General features: G+C 39.4%; 4 protein-coding genes across 4 annotated transcripts; 2 read left to right on the forward strand and 2 right to left on the reverse strand.

The window, feature by feature from the left end:
• Nucleotides 1-3,302: 3,302 nt before the first annotated feature.
• Nucleotides 3,303-5,200, reverse strand: LOC116209643 (putative ubiquitin-conjugating enzyme E2 38). The gene is made up of 2 exons (XM_031543352.1): nucleotides 4,437-5,200; nucleotides 3,303-4,189 (listed from the first exon to the last, which is right to left on the reverse strand). The coding sequence occupies exons 1-2, from the start codon at nucleotides 4,962-4,964 to the stop codon at nucleotides 3,554-3,556; spliced, it is 1,164 nt and encodes a 387-aa protein (XP_031399212.1). The 5' UTR covers nucleotides 4,965-5,200; the 3' UTR covers nucleotides 3,303-3,553.
• Nucleotides 5,201-7,761: 2,561 nt separating this feature from the next.
• LOC116207398 (probable pectinesterase 67) lies at nucleotides 7,762-9,767 on the forward strand. The gene is made up of 4 exons (XM_031540312.1): nucleotides 7,762-8,356; nucleotides 8,661-8,867; nucleotides 8,951-9,198; nucleotides 9,351-9,767. Exons 1-4 carry the CDS (start codon nucleotides 7,910-7,912, stop codon nucleotides 9,502-9,504), a joined length of 1,056 nt encoding a protein of 351 aa, XP_031396172.1. The 5' UTR covers nucleotides 7,762-7,909; the 3' UTR covers nucleotides 9,505-9,767.
• A 971-nt stretch (nucleotides 9,768-10,738) lies between these two features.
• On the forward strand, nucleotides 10,739-12,417 carry LOC116207654 (huntingtin-interacting protein K). Its single transcript, XM_031540699.1, has 4 exons — nucleotides 10,739-10,994; nucleotides 11,216-11,271; nucleotides 11,912-11,978; nucleotides 12,080-12,417. Exons 1-4 carry the CDS (start codon nucleotides 10,863-10,865, stop codon nucleotides 12,158-12,160), a joined length of 336 nt encoding a protein of 111 aa, XP_031396559.1. The 5' UTR covers nucleotides 10,739-10,862; the 3' UTR covers nucleotides 12,161-12,417.
• Nucleotides 12,418-12,907: 490 nt separating this feature from the next.
• Nucleotides 12,908-18,542, reverse strand: LOC116207653 (kinase suppressor of Ras 2-like). The gene is made up of 13 exons (XM_031540698.1): nucleotides 17,667-18,542; nucleotides 16,904-17,318; nucleotides 16,182-16,824; nucleotides 15,839-15,879; nucleotides 15,585-15,653; nucleotides 15,351-15,451; nucleotides 15,140-15,218; nucleotides 14,941-15,039; nucleotides 14,748-14,816; nucleotides 14,619-14,668; nucleotides 14,451-14,532; nucleotides 14,129-14,223; nucleotides 12,908-13,669 (listed from the first exon to the last, which is right to left on the reverse strand). Exons 1-13 carry the CDS (start codon nucleotides 18,080-18,082, stop codon nucleotides 13,540-13,542), a joined length of 2,289 nt encoding a protein of 762 aa, XP_031396558.1. The 5' UTR covers nucleotides 18,083-18,542; the 3' UTR covers nucleotides 12,908-13,539.
• Nucleotides 18,543-25,436: the final 6,894 nt, after the last annotated feature.

Here is a 25,436-nt window from a genome sequence, read left to right on the forward strand (position 1 = left end):
AACAAAAGCTACATGTACAATAAATATCTTTAATAAATGATAGGAATTTCGGTACTTGTTCGCGTTAGGTAAAAAGGTAATATGCTATCACAATTTAGATTCTAAGTACCATCGGCATGATCATATTATATGTTACACATTAAATGTGATTATTTGAAAAAAAATAGAAAAGAAGACTCGATGCTCTCTAAACACGTCCACTTATTAAAACGAAATCCTCTGAGCTTTGTCTCTGGCGTCCTCTCCCCTCTGATCCTTTGGTGGCTGCTCCAGCATCTGTCCCGTCCGACACTTATGGCCCTTCATTTACTGCTTCTTCAATCCTCGCGCCTTCCTCCCATATCTAAACCTCCACTCACACCTGTCCCCTCACATATTCCTCCTCTAACTCCTTTCAATTTTCATATGTTCCTCTCGCACCCTTCCCTCACGGTCCCGATAATGTTTCCGTGGATGGGCTAGCAGAACAAACAACCTCTCTCTCCTGTGAAGCTCCAACTCTCAAGCTCACATCTGATCCTAACATTGTCAAAAATCTTTCCCGTTTTTCCTTTCATGGCAAAGTTATAGCGGACATCGATTTAATCCGCAAATCCATTAGATCTCACACAATTAACTGTTGGAACTTACTCCATGAAGTTGAAGGTACTCTGGTCGGACCAAACACCGTCCTCTTTCATTTTGCTTCATCTGCAGGCAAAAGAAATGTTTTGGCAAGGGCTCCCTGGTCGGTATTTGGATACCATATTATCTTCAAGGAATGGCTCCCAAACTCTACGGCGGACGAAATCGATTTCCCCCTCACTTCATTCTGCAGCAGCTGCACTAAAAGCTATCAAGTGCGCCCAAAAAATGCAGACTAGTTCGTAGCTTCTTTTAGGCGATTCCATGGACGTGATTCGAGGTCTCCGTGATCCTCGTCAAACCTTGATACTGCAAGATGACTCTCTTTGCATCGCTTATTGATTCAGCTATTGACTATTTATTCTTGTTTGATCATTGGGATGTATCTTTCTATCCTAGATCCTCGAACCTTCTTGCCCACAATTTAACTTCATGGGCAACTGCTATTGGGAATTATAAAATACTACATGGAAAAAATTAAAGAATAACTATAGATTTATATGAGATTTGGATACCAACACTTATCAGCTTGAGCTTTTAAGTGAATAAGGATTCAAGTCCGTATAAGTTTAGTGAAAATTTAATATGGTATTAAAGCACATGGTAATGATTTTGGGGGCGCGTATGCATGCGTAGGAGCCCACACCACGCCAGTGAAGCCCGAGTCCGAAAGTAGAAGCTCGACTCGTAGTAATTGATCCCCCTCGCCCGACTGTGGAAGAAGAAGGCCACCTCGAGGTAGTTAAGGCCCGAGTCCAAAAGAAAGGAAAGACCGACTCGAAGTAAGTTGTTGAAGGCGAACGGTTAAGGTTCACGTGGTAAGTGTAGGCAAATCGTGAGAAAAACCACATGGTGTCATGTGAGGCCGGGTGTTAGGAATATAAAAGTCAATTGGGAAAAGTTAATCCCACATCAAAAGCATAAAAGAAAATATAATGGTTTATATGAGATTGGATCTCACAACTTATCAACTTGAGTTTTTAAGTGGATATAAGCCTAGGTCCATATGAGCCCAATGGATTATCAATATGGTACCAAAGCGGGTTACGCTTTCCAGTGCTCATGCGGGCTTACACTACACCGACCTAATATCGAGAGCAGCCAAAAGAGCGCCTCATATTAATCCACTCTCGTCCGAGCACGGAAGATGAGCCCGGCTCAATATCAATTGTTAAGGGCGGGTGTTTAAGGGCGCGTGATAACGGTTAGGCAGAAATAGACCCATGTTGCACGTGAGGGAGGGTATTGGGAATTATAAAATTCCACATGGAAAAAATGAAAGAATAACTATGAATTTATATGAGATTTGGGTATCAATACTTATAAGCTTGAGCTTTTAAGTGAATAAATGTCCAAGTTCGTATAAGTCCAATAAAAATTTAATAATTGCGTCCGATCATTTTGGGCCGGTTAACATTTCTGACCTCCTCAGGTCTGTTTTTATTAGAGATGGAGATGTTTGCAAGCCTTGATGTATTCTGATCCTTTCCACTGATGAATGAATACCTTTAAAGCAAAGAGAGAGAGAGAGAGACTCTCTAAAGCTAAAATTTTCTCAAAATAATATTTTTAACTAAAAATCGAATTTTATATTCGCAATAATGCACCATACAAATATTATATTAGTATTTTTCTTTCTTTTTTTTAAATTTTTATATTTCCAATCCATTTCATGTATTGTTGGCTTGACTATAACCACGAGACATTTAAGTGGAATTCTAAAGAATTAAATTGCATGAAATCTAAAAGTACAAGGACCAAAACCCTGTCCATTTTTCCTTTGAAACATACGGAGTGTAAGCTCATAGCGACAGCTTTTCGAAGATAGCAATAGCATGGATTAAAGCCGAACGCTGATTCGAAATTCGAGGGGCAAATTGCAACTTGTACTAAACTCAAGGGATTAAAGTTCAATTTCCAAAAATCAAACTTTTGATCTTGGACCCGAAGGTGAGAGGAATTTTCGCAAGAAAGAAGACATCACTGTACGGCCACACCTCATCATCTTTCTGCGGTTTAAGACGTAACGGAGTGCAACATGTACAGAAGCAAGCAGAGACGTATAAATGGCCAACTCCACCACCGAAAGTGCAGCGACCTTCTCTCTTTGTAGGGGTGACGATGTCATGATTGCCCAATGACCAAAGAAGTAGTTATACGCTTGAAATTTGCAACCACAAATGTGGGCCGACGAGGTGCCAGCGCGCGGCAAAGATCGACTTTATGAAATGCGAAGATCAACTTTATACATACAATCTGATAATAGTCGGCATACAGATGTACATTCGTAAATAGGGAACGTTCTTCCCGGTAAGCACTGCTTTGAATGAATTTATCGGTGAGTTTGGTTTCAGAGTTGAAATAACTTTGATTTTGATTGTGGAAAAGGACAAATGATATTAGATTATAAATTTGACTTGGGAAACGTGTATTTTTATTGACTAGTGTGTTGAGTTAAAGTTAAAGTTAAAATTTTTTATTTAAGAAATGTGTATTTTTATTATTTAGTGTATCGAGTTAAAGTTAAAATTTTTTAATTTACAATCCAAACAAGGCCGTACATATTTCGATGAGCATTCAATGAGTAATTATCGATGAGTATTCGATGCGTATTATGAGCAAGTGAAAGGATTTGGTCATCAAAGGGGAAGGAGAAGGAGAATCATCAACAAAGAAAGTAAAGGCGAAATATCGAAACCGCCAAAGGCCTGCTTCATTGATAGTTAAAACCGAATCCTTAATCCAGCATTGATAACTCAGTTGTCCTGTTTCTAATCTTCCTCCTAATCCGTGTGAGTTCCCCGTCCGAATCACCCATTTTGATCCTATCTGCAGATGATCAATGAGCCCTAGACTATAAAAAAGAACCGAAACTCGAATAAACAAGAAGTGTGAAATAATCGAATCTGGCTTCCTAATCAAAATCCGACTAAACTCCGACCGTGATAAGCTCGGGAGGATTGGGGATCACTTGGGTGCTGCTGTAGAACTCCCCTTTCCTCCTGCCACCATTTTCACTGTTCTTCTTCTTCTTCATCCTCTTCTTCAGCCCCAACAACTTCCCCAGCTTCCTGAATATCTTATCCGCAACCCCGAGTTTCTTCTTCTTCCCCGCTGCCACACCATCCGCCGGCATATCTTCGTTACCCTCTATCCGTTCACTGAAGTCCCCGACGGAGGCGCCCTCCCTCCGGAAGGTCAACAGCAGGACTGGGTAAAGCTCCCTCATCGATGCTTTGAACCGCATCGAAGCCTCAGACGCTCGGTCCGGTGTTCCTGCAGCCACGCTGTAGTACCCGACCCTGGCCAGGCCCGAGGCATAGGCCTGGCAGGCAGATAGGATGGTGCGGGCCCGCTCACGGAAATGTGCTGCCACAAAGGCCTCGAACCCCATCGGCGGCCTGCGCAGCAGCCAGATCATCGTCTTGCAAGACAGGATGAAGACATCCTCGGTGTAAGCAGAGGATTTCTTCTCCCAGAACCCCCGGCCGGGGATCATCCCGAGACCCGGCTCGTTGAAGTACGGCTTCTCGTTGAGGACCAGCGCTTGTATTGAGAGCAGAACCTGAACATACATGTTCACGAACAGAAAAAACAGAGCGAAGCTCAATGACTGTACGGACAGACAGTGACGAAGAACACGAAAGGTTCCACCTTTACGGCTCATCCCGAATGAATCTATAGCTGTTAACCCCGAACGCTCGAGATCGATTTCAAGCAATGGGATTGATGATCAATCAAGAAATGCCCAACAAAAATGGAGAGAACTCGGGGATGAATGAATGAATCGATGAAATCAATGATTCAATCACCTGGAGGACAGTGGACTCGTTGGGGTTCCAGCGCTCGCTCTTCTTGCCCGTCCAAGTGTTGAGCAGGCTGAGGCAGACCCTTCCGTTCACGTAGAGGTTGGGGTTGATCCGGACGCCGAATGACCTGTAGTGGACGAGGGGCGGCCTGCCGGGGTAGTCGGGCGGGAAGCAGACGTCGAAGAAGAAGAGGCCGTCGTGGTAAGGGGTGCCGGCGGCGCCGACGATGGCGGCGCGCATGAGGTCGATCCGGTTCTCGTAGACGCGGACGTAGATGGAGGAGGGGAGGTTCTTATCGAGGATCTTCCAATCCTGCATGATCTTCTTCTGGGCAGGGGAGGAGTCGGCGAGCTTGATGCCGGCCTGGCAGCTGTCGTAGAAGTGGTCGGTCTCCTGGTCGGAGACGACGTCGAAGCGCTGGAATGAGTCCATCTCCTCCTCGATCTCACTGATGGTGGGGGTGAAGGTTGGGGTGGCGGCGGGGCCATTGACGTCGTCGGAGCTGCTCGCAGTGGCACTGTCCGACTCCATAGCTGACGGCTGCTCTATCAGTTTGTTTGTTTGCGGCAGAGAATTAACAAATGGGATGTTTCGGAAGGAATGATTTTTCTGTTGGGGCGTTTCCCGAGGAAGGAGATGGGTGAGGTACGGATTGGACCGGGCCCACCCGGATCTCAGATTTGAGCAATTATCTGCTGTTGCCGTCACCACTTGCTAATTTTTCTTTTTCAAAAAAACTTAAAATAGAAGGACAAAAAATAACCTAACAAAATAATAATTATATATGTATATATAAATTATTTAAAAATAAGTGTTAACTATCTCTCGGTATGAAGAGGATAAGAGATATCTATGACGTTAAACAGAAATTCCGAGAGTAGCTAAGTCAATGCTGCTGTATTTTAGCAGTACTATACGTAAATACCGTAACTATCCTGATATTGAAAGATTCAATTGTCACTTTAAATTACATAAATGAATCAGGGGTTCAGCTTAAATACTTGTCAAAAAGAAAAAAAAAAAGAGTATATACATACATGAATCAAGGATTCTTAGGCATATTTTCCTTTTCATTAAGCATCACCCTCAATAAATATCTATGTATATGCATCGAATACGTTAATGGAAATGGCTATGGTTTAGTCATCTTTGTATGTGGGTGGTCGATTAAAGATGTTGATTTATCCATTATTTGCATTATTTAGTGGTGCCGATTGATATTTAGTGGTTTGGTCATCTAAATCCTCTCATGCATCGCGCTACATATTGCTCCACCAAGTTATATAATTTTAATGAAATATTAATAAAAAAATATCATCGCACTAATTAGGAGATGTGACGCAATGCAATTAGCAAATTCTATGGTCACACTACACGAATTCTAATTTGCTATGAAGAGACCCGAAACTCACAAAAAAACACTTTACAAGTTCGAAAAATGAGTGGCTGGAGATATTTCGTGATCAGATCTATCCAAAAAGGGTATCATTGCGATGGCCGGTCAAGAAAATAAAGTGGAATGGATTCCCAGTTTAAATAGTGAAACCTTTTTAGGTTCTCAGTTGGAATGCACTATGCGCTAAGTGATGGGTGATGAATATTGTCAACAGTCTCCATCATGCATTGCCCGGATGGGCAAATTTCCTCGGGCAAATTGCACTGCGCCTTTCTTTCTGGGGCCGCGGCGAGGCACAGAAATGACTATGAGCTTCAGGAAAATGTGACGTTTACAGAATTAGTTCGCAATCATCCAATGATATATGTACGTTTCGAACTGGTTTTGGTGCAATCTTGAAGTTAGATTTTGCCGCAACTAGTATCATTGTAGGAGTGTAGGACTCTCTTATCACCCGAGATATCGTAGGTCCACTAACATAAAATCAAGGTTTGTCCCTGTTTTCCATGGATGTGTTTGGAGCCAATTGATGATTTTGAAACAGATCATTTGGTCTCGGTAATTAGTTTAAAACTTCGTATAGTGATGAAGATTCATCTAGTTTAGTAAAGATTTCGACGAGATTCTCTTTCCAAGTTCTCTTTATTCTAGATCATTCCATTTCATCTTTTGTTCTACCTTTCCTTAGTGTTCTTCTTCCTCGTACATGAAAGGAAGAGTGTATATATATGCATACTGACTTGAACAGAAAGCTGAGGGGAATAATACAGAGGTTTGACTCTTTTATCAGTTGTTCCTCTGCCCTAGTTTGACCTCCTGTCGAACTTAATATGGTATGAGAGCATTAAGAAGGAGAAACAAGAGAATAGAGCCATGGCAGATAAGAAGTCAATAGACGTGACTTCATCATATTTCGTGAGTCACTCAGATAATTCGGACGCAGTTCTCATCCTTGTGATTCTCAATGGACATAACTACTAGACCTGGACAAAGGCCACGGTTAGAGCACTCGAGGCTAGGAAAAAGACTGGATTTATCGATGGATCATTGAAGCAACCTGACCCGATGAGTCCAGAGTACCGGTTGTGGAAGATCAGCAACTCGATGATCTGCTCATGGATTTTCAACTAGCTCGATAAGAGCTTACAAGGAACAATTGTGCATGCCAATGACGCCAAGATGATATGGAACAATATGTCTCAACATATAGGTTAAGGAAATTTAGTGGGCCTATCTCCATAGGGACGACTTTTTGTCGGTCCACTAGGTCTGAGGTTCGGTAGCTGGCTTAATACTGACATTCTTTTTGCCGTTAACTGCATTTCTTGAAGTGTATTGCCATCGTGGGCGGTTCAGATTGTATGATTTTTAGCGTACAAGTTAAGGGAACCGGAAGTATAGTATATCAAAATATCTCGATGAACAATCAATGCTGAGCCCCAAAAAAGAAGATAAAAAGAAAATATTGCATATTTCGTTGGGGAAAAGTTAAATAATATTGGGGACTGGTCAACCATCAGTGTGGGGAGACACTCATGGTAAGAGATATCTGTTAAAGGTAATAGCTTGAGGAGTCATTTTTTATTTCAAAAGCTCAGAGAGCGGCAAATTCCAACTCTTAATCAAGTGCTAAATTTATATATGGTGAGAGTTTTTTCATCCTAGCTAACATTTTCATGTATGATTCAATGTATATGAGACAATATCGTGTAGTGACATTATAAGGTCCAATTCTCTAGAGAAAATGAAAAACCTAAAAACCTTATTTCCCAAATTTGAATGGACAAAAATAAGCAGCAAAATCCTTAATAATAGCAAATTTCTTGTTTTTGAAACCCCTTTATTGTTGCTTGCAACTGAAAGGCAAAACTGCATGAAAAGAAAACCACACAAAACAAAGAACCCAATTAAATTAGGCCCTTCAAAATAGTGAAACCTCTCTTACTTAACCAACTTACCTGACCCTATTCCAATATTTCATCTTCTCAACCCCAACACCATTCTCCCCAAGCTGCTGGGGAAACCACAAAAAAAAAAAGTGAACAAAAAATCCTCAGATAGGAAAAAAAAAATAGAGGACATGATCTTCTCTGCTTCTTCTGAGCCTTCGGTCGTAAGGGCAATCCACATTGCCCTCGCGGTCATTTCTGTCACCCTCATCTATGCCGCGAGCTCGGTCCACGGCCTGTCTGCACAGACGGTGATCGATTCCCCGTTACTGACCCAGAAGATCGGCACCAACAGGACTATCAAGGTCGATGTAAATGGCAAGGGGGACTTCAAGTCCGTGCAGGCTGCAATCGATTCCGTCCCTAAAGGGAACAACCAGTGGATCATCATCCATGTCAGGAAGGGAGTTTACCGGGAGAAGGTTCACATACCGAAGGACAAGCCCTACATCTTCATGAGAGGGAACGGGAAGGGTAGATCGATCATTGTCTGGAACCAGAGCTCCCAAGACAATGTCGAGTCTGCCACCTTCAAGGTCGAAGCCAAGAATTTTGTTGCCTTCGGTATCAGCTTCAAGGTTTGTCCGTCCTCTTTTTCTTTTTTCGTTCTTCACGTAATAAGGTCGCATTGTTGGGATCCTCAACGATTCGAAGGAAACAGTACATTCATCTCTCTTATCGTTTCATCTGACTGGAATGCGTCGAACCTAAACTAGATTTTGCTAATGCCATAGAATGTTAGCTCTCATCTATGGGATGCTATGTCACTCAATCGAGGCAGAAATGGAAAACCCTAACGAACAAAAATGAAAACAAATGATCTGTTATAAGTTTTACATTCGAATATTTTTTTGACTTATTCTTGAATTGTGGAAAATGCAGAATGATGCTCCGACGGGGGTAGCCTACACCTCGCAGAACCAGTCGGTGGCGGCATTTGTGGCAGCGGACAAGGCTGCCTTCTACCACTGTGCATTCTACAGCACTCACAATACTCTATTCGATTACAAGGGAAGGCATTACTACGATAACTGCTACATCCAGGGCTCGATCGACTTTATCTTCGGCAGAGGCCGATCCATTTTCCATGTAAGTAGCTCCCGTCCCCATCTTGCCATGCACAGCTCTCTCGCGGATAGTCTAATATGCGGTTATTATGGGTGTTGTTGCAGAGCTGTGAAATATTCGTTATAGACGACAAGAGGCTGACGATACACGGCTCCATTACAGCCCACAACAGGGAGAGCGAGAGCGAGAACAGCGGGTTCGTGTTTGTGAAGGGGAAGGTGTACGGGGTTGGGGACGTCTACTTGGGGCGTGCCAAAGGTGCGTACTCCCGGGTGATCTTTGCTAAGACGTACCTCTCCAAGACGATTGTCCCGAAAGGCTGGACTAATTGGAGCTACGATGGGAGCACCCAGTAAGCCCACCCGACTCTCAACCTCTTCTTTTTCATCTTAACCGAATCACGACTTCCAGAATTTGTTATGAACTGTATACTTCTATCATGTATATATGGTTGCAAGATTTTCATCGAGTTCCAACAAATATTGCGGGTGATCGATCTATCAGGAATTTATATCATGCGGAGTTCGACTGCCATGGACCGGGATACGATCCTAAGGAGAGAGCACACTGGGTTAAACAGCTAACCGAGGAGGAGGCTGCCCACTTCATGTCCATCGATTTCATCAGTGGCAAGGAATGGCTTCCCGTATGGCTGTAAATATATAGTTCCGTCCGTCCACCTGCGATGCGCGTAACTGAAAGATAACTACTTGACGTATTAGATGTCTCCAAGGAAATAAGGATGAAACAGTTAGGTGATTTTATTAGCTTCTGGTCTTTCAATTAAGATCATAGGGCTCTACTTGCAGTAGAGGTTGTGTGAAGTCGGGCGAAAGGCTTCGAGGAAGATCAGATCTGAGAAATATATGTAATGCACTCTCGATTGCTTCTGATTAATTTCAATCTAACTATTGTTTGCCATTTGCACTTCGTATCCTACTTTCAAATAAAAAAATTGCCACGTGGACTTCTTATGCTAATTTCTGAATTTCTTTTTAAAATTTTTAACATTTTAATTTTCAGCCAATAGAAAATTGCCACGTGGATAATTAACAGTCATCTATGACATATTTGACGTTGTGAAGTCTACGGCAGTAGATCCCTAAAAGTTATTAATGGATAGGACTAAAAGTTTGCTATGGAGCAAACATATAGGACCAAAAAATTTAAATTGAAACTTATAAGACTTAAGTCGAAAAAAGCCCAAACTTATAGGACTTCCATTGCACTTCTCCCTTGAATAATTATACTATAAAGTTTGAATCGCATAACGAACGAACTTGTTCATTTCCTTGAGGTCCGGAATTCGAATTTGATTGAGAAGCTGCAGGAACTTATTACCATGAAATGCTTATATGACGTACCGGCATAAATAGTCTTCTTGGATCGGCCAATGAATAATCGTGCACTTGCCTAAAAGAAAGAAACACATGATGAGGATGTTTTCGGAGAAAAGTGTTCAGAACAAATGAAAGAGTTCTATCGGCCAACACATTCGAAGATTGATCCTAAACTCTGCTGCCCAGTTGATCCAACAAAAAAAAAATCGAAACTCCGTTATACTAAAACGTATGTGCTCGAGACCCTTCAGTTTGAGAACATATTATACGATTTATGTCAATCAAAACCATATACTTAGCATGTGAACCGTTATGATTAGGCATCTCGTTGTTATAAATTTATTAGACTGAGACCATGTAATAATATCGTTGTGATATGTTGCAACTCCTGAGACACGTCTGCCTTGAGATGGAAAAGAAGGTCAAAGCCCCAAAATGTATTATAGAGTTGGGCCGAAACTTCGGCCCATAAAAGCCCATTCGAAGTCCTATTGGGCTTTGCCTCCTCTCAGGCCCAGAGAGGTTCCATCTTCCTCGGCATCGCTCTGTTTCTCCTCTCGGTGACGCCGACGCAGCGTAATTTAGGGCTTTAGCTCAGAAGCTCGAGAATTGCAGAGGTTCTTCTTCCCAAGCTTGGTTGACTGTTCCCGGTGGGGAGCTAGAGCAGGCAGCGGCGATGGAGGGCGGCGAAGAAGCGGGGGCTGACCGGGTGGTGGACTCGAAGGACATGCAGCAGCAGAGCAAGGCCTTCGACAAGCTCACCGACCGGGTGGAAGACCGACAGCTCGACTCCACCCGCGTTCAAGAGGTCTCACTTCTTCATCCAATTCATTTCAAGCTCCCATTTCTCATTTGCTATGCGTTCTTCATTGTTCTGAAGTGAAGGGTGTCAAGTTGGATTTTTGACAATTTGATGCATTTGTTGGTGTTAGATATTCTGTGTTACTTGGTGACGCTGTTTCCGCAAGTTGAAAGTTTTGGTTTTCGATGTGTCGGTAGCTTTCTTCTTACGCTCTGTTAATTCTCCAGGCGATGGCGTCGATCTCGGCGTCAACTGAAGCAGATCGCAATGCCATGAGACTCAGGTATTAACAGAACTTTCCGGGCTGTTCATTTTTCTCAAAGCATCATACCCTTTTCGCCACATTCAGCACAAGGAAATGCAAAACCTTTGAGAATGGAATAACCGATTCTCTTCACATTGCGTCACACTTAATGGGTCCTTTGAGTTCAATGATGGGAAGTGTCTTGGCCTGAATCGCAATTTAAGGCGGTTTGAGTTTATATGATATTAACTGTATGTATGTTTTCACAATTGCTGATGGAATTGGTGCTCAAGAAACATCTGCATTTGATCCCATTTTGCTGAGGCCCATTAGCGTTTTAAGGATTTTCTTGTTCTGTGTTCATCCATTGTCTTTGGAGGTTTCGATTCATTTTTCTTCAGAATAGATTGGAATCCCAAATTGTGGTGATCCTTGTCAGTGCCAAGCTTTTATCCTTGTAAATGAGAACGGTGCAGCATGCATGAACCAATGAGCTAGATCATTTGCTGCATGCAGCATATCAATACTTGGCACCACCAATAATCTCAATGTCACGAGTCGTCGATTATAATACACCTGTTCTACACAGTGCGGACAAGATGATGTGTACATATGCTCAATATCCACCAATAAATGAAGTAAAATGTTTTTTGCTAAGTATGAAGTAAATTGTTGACAGGGAGAAAGAACTGGCGGCTGTTAAGATCGATGCAGGTGACGTTGATATAATTGCCAATGAACTCGAGGTTCGTCTCTTGAAGCACCTGCCTTTATTGTTACTCTGGTGAGTACATTTCATTATATTGGGCGAAAAGCTTACTGTACAACGGTGCTTCTATGTTGGCAGTTGGATAAGAAGGTTGCCGAGAGGACGCTGCGTGAGCACAAAGGCGATGCTGTTGCTGCCATTCGTTTCTTGCTTCGGTGAGAAGCCACCGTGGTGATCGGAATTTCATGTGTCTTGACTCTTCAAATGTTTTCTGAGAAGATACTTCTACTGTACGTTACGCAAATTGAAATGGGCATGCATAATTTCGAGGTTTGAGTCAATGCAATATACACAGGCTGTGCTGGTGATTGGAAGGATGTAGCATATAGTTCCATTTCTTTGCAAAACATAGGCCTTGTATGTCATTTGATTCTTCTCGATTCTTGTATGTGAGATTCCTTCTTTGATTGATGCCATACCTGAGAAATGCTGTGTGAAGAAATAGTCCGGATGGCCTTAAAAGGAAATCTCACTCACTGCCTCCCGTTGGGGAAACCCATATCAGTTGCACAAGATCGTCGAGCGAATCTTTTCCTTGCATTCGGACCAAAGGTCTTCTAAATCAACAATATGAGTTAATAAAGCTGAAGACTCCATAACCTAATGGGGTTGGGTGTGACAGCCAAAGGGAAATTTCAAGTTCAAATCATATTTCAGACACCATGCAGGAGAATATTCAATTGGGCTACCTGCACGGTTTATGGTCGGATTTACCTGTCCTGTGAAGTTCACAGTGTTCGGATTTACTTGTCAATAGTCGGATTTACCTATCCTGTGAACTTGCAAGGTGTTCGGATTTACCTGTCCTGTGAACTTGTAGGGTGTTTAGGTAAACCATGGGATTAGTTGGATGAATACAGACACCCTCGTTTTCAAAAAAAAAAAACCTGAAGACTCCATAGGAAATGCAGAGAAGTTGACCATTCAAACTCTGTTTTACTTCTGTAATGTACCTCTGAAGCAATTACTTCAATCTTTGTACAGTTCTCTATCTGAGTCCTTCCTAAAATCACTCACCTCCTACATATGAAATCACAAATGGACTGAATCGAAGAAGAGGCTCCATGCCAATGGCACGCAGCACTTCAAAACAAATTGTCACGATATCATTGCGACTCAAATTGAATAAACAAACACCACAAACTCGACTGATTCTCCCCAATCGGAACAGGTGCTGCCCTCAGAATTGGCAAGCATTTACTCCGGCTTTTCCCTCGGTTGAACTAAAAATGTGGCTCCAAGCCAAAGTTTTACAACTTATGCCCAGCCTAGAAGAGAAATTTCTCTATACTGGGTCAATCACAACCATCGATCACCGCGAATCATTAGTCATCAATGGCTGGGATTGATTTGGCCCAAAGGAACCTATAGGCCAGAACCTCCAAACTCCACGACTGAACTCGTCATGGCTTAATCCAAATTCTGATCCCGCCAATGCAATCAAAGACTTGCTAGGATACCATAAGGGTAATGGCTCCCTAAGAATCTCTGGTGAAAAGATCAGACCCGTACCAAGCGCCTTATGCCACATGATGTTTTTATGGCTGATCTCTTTGGGCAGCATCTGCAGCAGCAGAGCGGGCAGCTTGGAACTGTAAGGCATACCGTCTCTGGAGATCTTTGAGCTTTTCCAACAGTTCCTGGAAGCTTGGCCGGCTCTGAGGATCACTGATTTCATAAAGTCAAAATTAGGAAACACCACTCAAAAAGTCGGAAATGATATAGTTTCTATAACCAACCAAATCACTTCAATAACATATGTTCCCCATCCCTCTAATTTTAAACTTGTCGGTTTAAGGAACCTATTCAAGAATGTAGATATTTGGGATTTCTCTTTGTGAGAAGTAATGAATAACTGGATAATGGACCGAATTCTCGAACTTTTAAGCAGCAGAAGAATGGAATAAGTTCCCTCTATTGTTCGGTTTGAGACCTTTTGTTGTCTAAAACTTCAAGTCCATGCATTTGACTCTGTGCCTATATATATGGATCATAGTCCCATATAGTTATTGCACGCAAGGAGCATAGAAGTTCTAACTCTAAAATAAATTATCATTTACATTAAAAAGAAACTAGTACTGGCTCCAACCGTACAAGGAAAAGGTAATATTGCTAGAAAGGATTTACTTGTGCCAGCAGCTCTCCATTATTGATGCCCACCGAGGATCCAAGTCTTTTGGGATGTCAAGCCGCTGGTTCATAAACCCCACTGCGCCAATCACCTGAAAAGATCTTTGCTAATCAAATCTGTTTGTTTTTTTAAGCAGGCAAATGATCATGGAGAGTGTGTAATATACTTTTAGCGGCAAGGCATTTTCAAGCATCAAAGGAAAACCCATCATTGCATATCAGATATGAATATGTTACATGCATGCATGTAAACCATCTACTTTTCTTGCTATATTCAAAGGCAGATGGTTTATCACTATGCAATAGGAAAAGAACTCACCTGCATTGAGTTGAGATTATCCCAAGGGATCTTCTCAGTTGCAAGCTCCCACATTATCACTCCAAAGCTGTATACATCAGATCTGGAATATCCAAGCAGAAAAACATATTTGGTCAGTGGGTCGGTCACCTCTCAATAATCCCAAGGGTCAGAAGGATCAGAACATACTTCTCATCCGAAGGCTCATGACGAAGAACTTCTGGTGCCATCCATTGAGGCTGTACGGAAAAAAAGTGATCAGATTGAGTCGATGTGTGGAAATACGCAAGAACAAATATGTCAATGCTATAAGCATACCGTTCCCTTTCCAGTTTTGGTTGTGAGAAAAGTTTCATGTTTGAGACGTGACAGACCAAAATCAGCCACCTAAGGGATCAGGACAAATTCAATAAATATCAACTTCAAGAATGGAGTGAAAGAACCATGTTTTCGCAAAACCAAGAAGCTGAAATTTGTGCAGACAAGCAAACTGTCAAATAGGCATGTATACCTTCACATTCCAATTTCTGTCCACTAATAAATTTGAGGACTTCAAATCACGATGAATGATCGGTGGGTTGAAATGATGCAGATAATTCATGCCTCTTGCCTACAAATGCGTTTGAGAATCATAAATTGCAAATATAATGATAAGCAAGAAATGAAGAAGAGATCATAATAGCTCTTTACAACAAGAAATTTAAACTCACTATGTCCAAAGCCATGTGGACACGCCGTCTCCAATCTATTTTGCCCATGTTCCTCTGTAGCAAGCGAAACATACTTCCACTTCATCAACAAAATAAGAGGAATTTATCAGAAAATAGGATAACTTCATGCCCATTATATTGTTAGAATGATTTGAAACATTAGCCAGATAACTTAAAATGTACTTCTACAAAAGGAAGATTGAGGACAAACCGTGGGAGGAACTCCGTCACTATGCAGAGTCGTTGAGGAGAAGTCACTGCTCCCATAAAGAGCAAAACATTGGGATGCCGAAGTCTTTTCATGAGGGAGACCTTCACCAATTATTTGAAGATTGTCATATCAGATTTACCTAAATCTTAATAAAATAGACATGCATTTTAGGTAAAAGAAGTAGGAACCACATGCGTATATGAGAGAGAGAGAGAAAGAGCGAGAGAGACAGACCTCTTGTCTAAAAGAATGGATCACATCTTCAGAGTACTCTTGCTTGGAGAATACTTTAACTGCAACATCCTGCAATAAATTTCAAAAACGACAAAATAAAAACCGCATACTAATGATGGCAAAAAAAAAAAGCATACTAATATAATAACCGCATAATAGATAAAGCACATTGAACTAATATCAAATCCTATAGTATCCATGCATGTAGAAACCACATCTCAAAGGAAATCTAAAGGAGGAGCAAAAGAACATACTGATCCATACCACAGTGCATGATAGACAGTTCCACAAGAACCTGGTACAGGAGGAAGAGGAAATGAGAAGATTATCAACAGAATGCATAAATAAATAATAATATCCCATCATTTTTACTATTGAGTGCTCCACATACCTATTATAAAAAATTCTAAAGAGTTGGACTGACTTTTGAATCGGGGAAGGAAAAAAGAAAAAAAAAAGACTGGAATCACCTGCCTCTATCAGATGACATCAAACCAATAGAGAGATGATTCACAAGAAAAGAAGATTAATTCATCAATCTGCTCAAAAACTACTACAGGCAAATCTCACTTACATCTTTAAAAAAAAAAATGTTACCTTGCCCAATCTGTTCTCCAATGGCCAAGTCTTCCCACAAAATCTCGTAGTCCAAGCAATCAGTTTCCATGTCCACCTTATTAATGGCACTGCTGCTAGTGCTACCACAGCTACTGGCGCTGCTCGTGCTGTTAACATTAACAGATGACCAAGAACCTGTTGCTTCATTGTTTCCAGAACGGTTACCTTCACCAGCATGACTTTCTGATTTAGCACCGGAGGAATTTCTCAGCTGTATGGACTCATTTTCTTGACTATTATGCAAAAAAGGCAAGTCAGATTGTTCAGCTCTAGCCTCAGCCTCACGGTCATTTCCTTTCCATGGCCAGGTTAAACCCTGTTTACCAATCCATGCCTCTGCCTTTGATGTAAGTAACTTGTGAAGTGCAAGTTTATCACTCTCGTCACCAGAATCTCTTTGGGGTTTTCCTGGAGACCTTTCATCCGATTGAGAGTATGCACCGAAAGAAGATGGAGGTACATCTCCCCTGGGTGTGCTAGCTCCACTTGAAGCAGCATCATCCCTATGATCATCAGAAAACCCATGATCCAAGTGAGGAGCATCACCAGCCTCACTTTCACGGTCCGTGTTATTATCTGCCGTCCGAATCTTTGACTTCACTTTGTTGCTAACCTTGAATGCCTGTATGGAAGAGTCCAATGAACCTCAAGAAAAGCCAAATCAAACAACTAATTACGGAACATCGCAAGAACTTACTTACCAAATTAGATATTTTAGAGGCAATTGCAGCTTGAAGAGGCTGCTGGGAATCGAGACCGAGCTTGGTTGTAGCTGTGTTTTTGAGTCGACTAAGGCCTGTATCTGTTTCCATCTGTCTTGAATCAGGGGCTGCAATCCTGTTTTCCTGAAAAGGCCTTGAATCGCTCGACACACAAATTATCCCGACCAAAGTATCATAGTCATCGTAAAATGGAGTATTCGTTGCAACTGCTGAAAATCTTTCTCCCATCTTATTCTTGACGGGGATCTGTCCAGTCCAGCGCTCCCCCATCATGACACGGTTCACAATCATGTTAACTACACCAAAGTCCTGGGGATCGACTACAAGTTCGATGGCATCCTTTCCAAGGGCTTCTGCAGCAGAGTAACCATATAGGTTTTCAGCAGTTCGGTTCCTGCATAATTAGCATTCTGAATGACCTCAAGAGGGCTGAAAAGGAGTAACAACCGGAACAAAACCTGCTGAACCCAACTTCAGTTTCATAAGAGTTGAAATGCTCGAGAAAGGGAGAAGGTGGGGGGGGGGGGGGAGGGAACCCAACTTCATGGTGGCAATCTACGCATCATTGTCATTGTCAGTAATGAAAAGTCCCCACAACCAAACCTATGTACGATAACTTCCACAAACAATAATACAAGCATATCTGTTGGACCAAAGGCAAAGAGATATCACGAGCTGAACAGTGAATAAACAGGACCACACGTTCAGTGATTTGGAAAACGCAAGCAACGACCCGACTCACCAGTAGATTATGCGACCGCTGAGATCGAATATATGGACAGATTGTCCCATACACTCCAAGATATTCAAATACTGCTTATCCGTGAACTTGGTCGCCGACGGACCGTCGTCGCCGCCTTCCTCATTCGGAGGATCGAGGCTGCGGCTCTCTCTCTGCAGCGGCGAGGAGTGGGAGAACGAGGCCGAGCCCTGCCGCCAAGCCGTCCGGGTCTCGATTCCACCGCTCCTCCGCCGCGTGATAGCAGCCGCTGCCAGCCTCGTCCGCTGGGGGGATATCGAGTGGGACCTCTGGCGGGTGTGGTGGTGGGGCCTGGGATCGGACAGCCTGAGACTCGACATTTCCTGCTTGAGCTGAGCTTGGCCAGCTTCGAGCTCCTGGATCTTCTTAAGGAGCTCCTCCGCTGGCGGGGTGTCCATCTGTAGTAGGGTTTTACGGCAGCCAAATCAGGCGGGCAATCAGTAGGAAATGCTATCGGGCGCTGCGGGACTGATTAGGCCAAGCTCCTGGCACCGACATGGATCAAAACGGTTCTCTTTATCCGCCCTGCAAGCTCAGAACAGAGCTCCGGCAATGAGCAGGGAAGGGAGTAGAGCTTGAAACTGCGACAGACAGAGATTAGGGCTCAGAGTACGGATGAAGATAAGATGAGGGGAAGATTCATTTAATGGCGATTCCTCCTCCTCCTCAAAGGGTATACTAATATGGAGGGTACGGGGTTATGCCGGGGAGGTGATGGAATGTGCATATCTGAATCACCACAAACACAAAGACCAACGCTTTTCCTCCAAAAGCAGACGCAGTCCCAATTTGCCGAATGAAAACGACAGGCCGAAGAGAGAGAAAGAGAGAGATGAGGATTGATTGGGAGTCAAGGACACCTACAACAACTCTCTCTCTCTCTTCTCTCTCTCTCTCGAAAAGAATGACTTTTTTTTTTTTTTTTGAATTTAGGGAACCATGTGATATTTATGTTTATTTTTCACTTATTGTATATCGAATTTAAAATTTCTTAATATTATTTATGATTATTGCCCTTGATATTATTGATGTTTATTTAATGGTTATATATATTGTCTTCCTTCTCTGCCCACTTATGGCGGTTTGTTCCTTCCCTCCTCTCTCTAATCTCATCATTATCTGTCTTTTTCTAAAATGAAGATATAAATCGAAACGCTACTAAATTCAGTACAGTGTGATACTCATTTGCTTTTCCTTTTTTTTTTTTGTACTCGAGTGAAATTTAACTTACTATTTTTTATTTTTATTCTTCTTTTTTTTTATTTTAAAGAAAGTACATGGTTTTAAAGAAGGTTGATAAGAACGGAAAAATAAAGAGACGCGAAGAGTTAAGTTAGTGAAAATCGAAATTGAAATCTACTCACTGCATCAAATCCCCTTTGTTCTCCGATTCTCTTATTGCTCACATGATTTATAGACATCCCTTGTAAACCACTAGAAAGGAAAATTTAAGAGCATTAATCATTTATTGTGCGTTTGTAACTTTGATTTTGATTGTGGAAAAAAATAAATGAAATGGGATTATAAATATAACTTGGGAAACGTGTGTTTTTGCTGTGTAGTGTGTTGAGTTAAAATTAAAGTTAAAATTTTTGACTTGTGAAATGTGTGTTTTTGTTGTGTAGTATGTTGAGTTAAAGTTAAAGTTTTTTTATTGTAAATCCAAACAAGACTTTAAATATGTTTTTCTTTGCTGAATAACATAATATAAGTTAATCGACGCTGAACGTCTATTTCTAATTAAAACAAAACAAAATGTATGTTTCGAATATCAAAAAAGGATGTGGCGCAAGCTTTCTCCTATTAACCTATAGATCGCAGTTTCGATGCCTAGTGAGATTATCCGTCCATTTATTAGTTATTTAGGATTTTTCTTTCATTGTATTGAGTATTGGGCCTCCGATATAACATTTTCATTTTCAAACTAAATTCAAATAGATTGTCGCATTAATTATTTAAAGGAAGAAACGAGAAAACAGTTGCTTTCACTAATTAACTAATAAAAAATTGTTTTCACTAGTGAAATGGTGAAAAAATATTAGTGAATTATCTTGTTATCTAAATTTATAATCCATTAGTGTTATTTAATAATTTGTCGGCTTATTTCCTGCAATTTTATAAAATTTATACTTGATAATAAAGTTTATAGGGTGTAATAAAGAAGTTTACATTATTTTTGCAAAATAGGAAAATAAGAAGAAATGGAAAATTGATATTATTATTATTATTATGAAAAAAATTAGAATGTGGCCAAAAAAAAAAGACAGAGGAGAGACAGCTATATGAGTTTTTACCCAAATTAAACTTCTTTTTGAAACTATTTTCCAAAATAGATTTATACTATTCTATTGATTATTCTTTTAGTCCTACAACTTTGATATTTTTCATCTAAATCCCTTTAAAAGAATCAGTTTTATTATTTTGACTTTTCCTGAAATAAATTTTTTTGGTAATTATTTCTCAAATAAATTATTTTTAGTAGATTTCTCTCATCAATTTAAATTTAAATTTTATATAAGAAATTGGTAAAGATTTCTCTTAAAACTTTTAAGAGTTATGTTAGAAAATCTATTTGATTAATAGGAATATTAAAGAAATTCGAGTTATAAATTGTTTAAAATACCATTAAGAATTTTACGTAGAGAATCCAATATTATAGGAATAAAACAATAGGAAATAGTTTTAGTTAGTACATGCATGCCTTAGAACATATTTATTGTAAATTTGGTGCATTTTTCACTATATATAATGATTATATAAAGATTATACATCTTAATTATGATAATTTTGTAAATTGTTATGACTCTTTTTAAGGGGAAGAATTTTAATTCCGAAACATTTTCTAGGCATACTATAATCATAATTCCTACCAACTGGTTTGTAATTGTTAATATGTATTCCCGTAAATCTAAAAAAAAAAAGAAATATACATTCCTGTAATTCTTTTTTATTATACATAAAGACATTCTGACTACATAGTTTCCTATACTTTAAATTTAGCAAAGCTTAATAAAATTATAACATCTATTTTGTAGTTTCATCCATAAACCTTATTGATTTATTTACGCAAAATTTATTTTAACATATATTTAAAGTAAATTTGTAAATAATTCATTAATTATATACGTGCATGTTTATGCATATGTAAGTGTACGTGGAAAATTCGGGTTGAATTGTTTAACTCAAATAGATCCATTAGTCTAATAATTATAGGTGTTGCACCGGTGTTTCTTTCGAGAGTTGGCCACTAGTACCGCCGATCTCGAAAACCCGTCAATGAAATCAATACGGATACTTGTAGAGACATCACGCTTGAGATGCTAGGTCGACAACACAAAATTTTCAGATACACTTTATCTACTCCTATCCTCCTAGTAAGTTTTAAAATCTAGTTTCACAGGTATGAAATTTTAGATTTCTCCTTCTTTTATCCTTCTGTAGACTCAGTGAAACTAGCAATTGGTATAATAACTAAATTAGACTTTTTGTTTTGTAGGGATTAGAAAAACAATAAAAAAAAAACTGGCATAAATTTATTTTGGAAAATTGTTTTTGAGGAAGTCTATTATGAGGATTATTTTCGAAAATAAGTCTAGTATGGGCAAAAAACTCCAAATACAGAGCCAAAAGAAAGTCCAAGGCGAAGAGAAAAAGATAGATCCTTCGTCCACGCGCCAGAAAGAAAGTGCACTGCAAAAGCCTCTGACTATTTTCGTGGATAGGACAGTACTGTGCACGCCACGCGAAGGCGAGGGGCACTAGGAATAATATCCCCAATGGTGCCTTTCCCTTTAGTTTATTATTATTGTTTATTTATTATTGCAAAAGCAAAGCCTTTTGCATGGCAACCCCAAAGGCCACCAAAAGCTATTTAGATTATCGCCAACGATCTCTAATTTTGACGTCTCCGAATTAGGTCCGCGCTGTCGTACCGACGCTCCATCAGATAGAGATAAACTCCAAAAAAATAAAAAAGAGATGCCTCTTCTAATGGATATCTGATTTTTGCCTGATCGGACCCACGTACATATTATAATAATTAAATTACTATTATATATAATTAATATATTAATAATAGTTATAATTAAAAAAATATTATTCAATGCTCCGTCTCCTTCCCCTGCCATCGACACAAACCCAATACAAACCATCATTCATGTTTGTCTTCTTCCTCCATCTCCTTCTTTATCTCCTTCCTCTTTGTGTCTTCTTCGAGAACAGGGAGCGACAGAGTGGAGGTTCATAAGAGGGAGTGGGTTAGGAGATTTTGAGAACCAAAAGCTCCTCCGCAGCGGAGTGGAAGTTCACGGCAGCTTGCGGGGTGGCGGTCGTGAGTTTCGCCGTGAAGCTCCTCCGTCCTCAGCTCATGTCTAATTCGTTTAGTTCCGGGGGTCAGGGGTGTTCGTCATGGGAGCTCAATCGAATTGCTTTTCAAAATTGAGGCCCTACGGCTAATTCCGAAAATCCTAATTACCCAGATCAAATCGAACCCAAAAAATCCCATTTTCCTTCCTCCTCCATTCTCGCTCAGATCAATGGGGATGGGAGCTTCGGGGCTGGGGGTCAATTTTGCAAGGGGAGACGAGGGCAGGCGCCCCACTAGAGACAACCTTATATCTAATTTATTTATTTGTTTCAGTGGCCATTTGTCTATTAACTATTTTATTCATTCCAATTCCAATTTGATGGTGGAAAGGTAGAAAATTTTTGCTGTGGTAAACCCACTATGCATATAAGAATCCGACTCATCTCCAAATCAGAAATTTAAGCTGCTAAGTTGTGCGAACTTGAACATCGGTTCTCAAGAACTAATAATACTAGATAAAAGGCCTGCGCATGCTAGGCATGTCAAAAGATGCTGGCCGTTTATGGAATACACTCATATAAATGATATAAAATGTTTGCGACTAACGGATCATCTCAAGATACTATATAATACCTTAGTCAAGAAATTCCTGTCACAAGAAGAATAATAGCTATGCATGCTAGGCATGTCAAAAGATGCTGGCCGTTTATGAATACACTCATATAAATGATATAAAATGTTTGCGACTAACAAAGGTCGATCCATGAACACCTTACAAGAATTTATTTATACGAAAATTAGTTGTATTAGCTTTTCTTAAGGCTCGTGACCATATATTTAGTCAAGGCGTACTTCATATTAATTCTATTTTGTTGGAAATTCTTTTGGTTGTCACATAGGTTGATGGTTTTTAGTAAGATAGATAGCTAAATGTCCATTTTTGTGCTTCCAAAAAGTTCGATTTCCATAATTTGTAGGGATACGAAAGTTGGAGTTTTATTTTTGTGAAAATGCTGAGAACTCGTATTGACAAATAATAAAAAAAATTGTATAATCTTAAGAATATTTCCAGAACCGAAAAAACTTTTGGAGTATCAAGAATGATATGGCGCGATAATATTAGTTATTTTTTGTATTGTGATTGGTGAGAACTCAAAAAGTCACTCAACCGTGAACGAGCTAAGTTCTATATGGCATCGTCTGAGACTTTGATCCGGCTTTTATAATTTATATAAATACTCTAATGCCACATAAAAATCTATGAAGCCAAAAAATTTAGCTCATCTCTAAATCCAAAATTCTAGCTATTACTCAATTTTTTGATAAATCCATAAATTTATAATTAATATTCTGTATGCGAGAATAACTCTCATTAACTGTAAAGTTACATATGAGTCCCTTAAAAACTAATTGATAGAAGCTTTCAACTTTTCTTTTCTTTTCTTTTCTTTTTAATATCCTATTCTAAATTTTTTATCCTTGTTATAGATAGAAGCCCTCTATTCAGGATGTAAAATTCATTTTTCTCGGCTGGAAATATATCGTTAAATGACTCTTCGAGTTGAGGATATCCTTGTTACCACTGATTATGCACATAATACTTACTTCGAAAAAAAATGGCCAAAGAATGGAAGAGAAAAATCAAATTATAACACTTACCATAAAAAGAAACCCCGATATTTTGAGGCTTGTACCGGACGCATATTCCTTATCATCCTAAGTAAATATCACATTATTGTATTTGTGGGGAATGCTCTAAAGGTACCTTCCAGTGGCGAAAAAGAATCACGATATCATGTAAGAAAAAGAATCATCATGCCAAGTCAATATAGTATATTTCTTTTGAATATTTCGATATGACTTGCATACGAAAATAAAAATTCATAAAGCACTTTTAAAGAACAATAAATTATCGAACTAGTCGGTTATTATTCCAACTTCAGAGTAGTAAAATGTTTCCTTAAAATTATTTTCGTATCGAAAGACACCAAAAGATTAATCCAAATTTGAATAGTAGAAACAGTTAAATCTTTGGTGACTCGGGCGAGCATGTCATTGAAAAAATGGAAATGCCTTTATCATGGCGTGTCTTTGTCTTTAAGTGTTGAATTTGGTTACCCAGCCAAAAAAAAAAAAAAAAAAGGAATGTTGAATTTGGTCTCTTATTGGTCAGCTTGTAACATAGAGACATTTCACCATAAATGGGATCCTCCAGGTTTGCTCCCTTTTAATGTGCAATGCTTCATTTCAAATCCCTTCTTCCCGAATTTGACCAAAGAGAAGGGATATCAAAAATTAGACGACCTTATCGATATCCCCTCTCTTATTAGTCCTTAAAAGGACAAAATATTATATTATATATATATATATATATATATATATATACTGAACATATTTTTCTCTCTTGCTTCCTCTGTAAAATTTCAACTAGTCAATTTTTATAATGATAACGAAAAATAACTGAGTAGCTATTGGTTCATTTATCCGCCACCCGCTACCTCAGTTTTGTCGGACGTTCTTCATGTTTTACGTCCGAAAATAATAATAATATGGCAAGGATTTAATGATGGAGTATTCACTTATGTCATTATTCATGTCCAAAATTCCAAATATAAAAGTCACCGATGCATACTCATGTTATTCTCCAAGCCTAAGATTTTGAAGAGAAATACTTAAATTCACTGCACTAATTTAACGAATACTCACCGAAAGCCAATATTACGTTTGTTAATAGATTAAATAATTTAGGTTACATTTGGTATTAAAGTTAAGTTGAGTTGATTTTGATTTTAATTGGTTTGTAATAATTATATTGTTAAATTTACGAGAAAAAAGTGTGAAAAAAATAATAAATAGTTGAGAGAAAGTAATGATTAAGTAATAATTGTATGAATTGTGAAAAAAGTAATGAATAGTTAAAAGAATTTAATATTAAAAAATTGAATTGAATGGTTAAAAAAATTGAAAAAAAAAAGAAAAGTAATAATTGTATTGTTGAATTAAAGATAAGTAGAATTAAGTTTAAAAAAAATTTCTAAAATCAAACAAGGTCTTAGGCCTTTTGCTTTCAAGATTATATTTTAGAATCACAATTCTAATTTAACTATACTCACTACAAAACAAAATAACTCATATAAAGTCAAAGAATGGGCTCCATTTATACCACTTTTTTCCACAACAAAACAACATAACTCATACAAAGTCAAAGGGTGGGCCCCATTTATTTCACTCAAAATCAAAATCAAAATTTGATTTTAAAATTCTATTATGAAACCAAACGCAACATAAATCATCTTGCTGGAAAAAAACTTGTAAGCCCAGCCCGCCCCCAGCCCAATTAAGAAACAAATATCATTACTTTATCATTACTATTTTTTATTTTTTTGCTTGAAATAACTAACATACATCATCTTCATTCCTCCATCCCTGCAACTTCCTTACAGCTA

The sequence above is a fragment of the Punica granatum genome, chromosome 5 (genome assembly GCF_007655135.1).
Source record: "Punica granatum isolate Tunisia-2019 chromosome 5, ASM765513v2, whole genome shotgun sequence".
NCBI lineage: Eukaryota > Viridiplantae > Streptophyta > Magnoliopsida > Myrtales > Lythraceae > Punica > Punica granatum.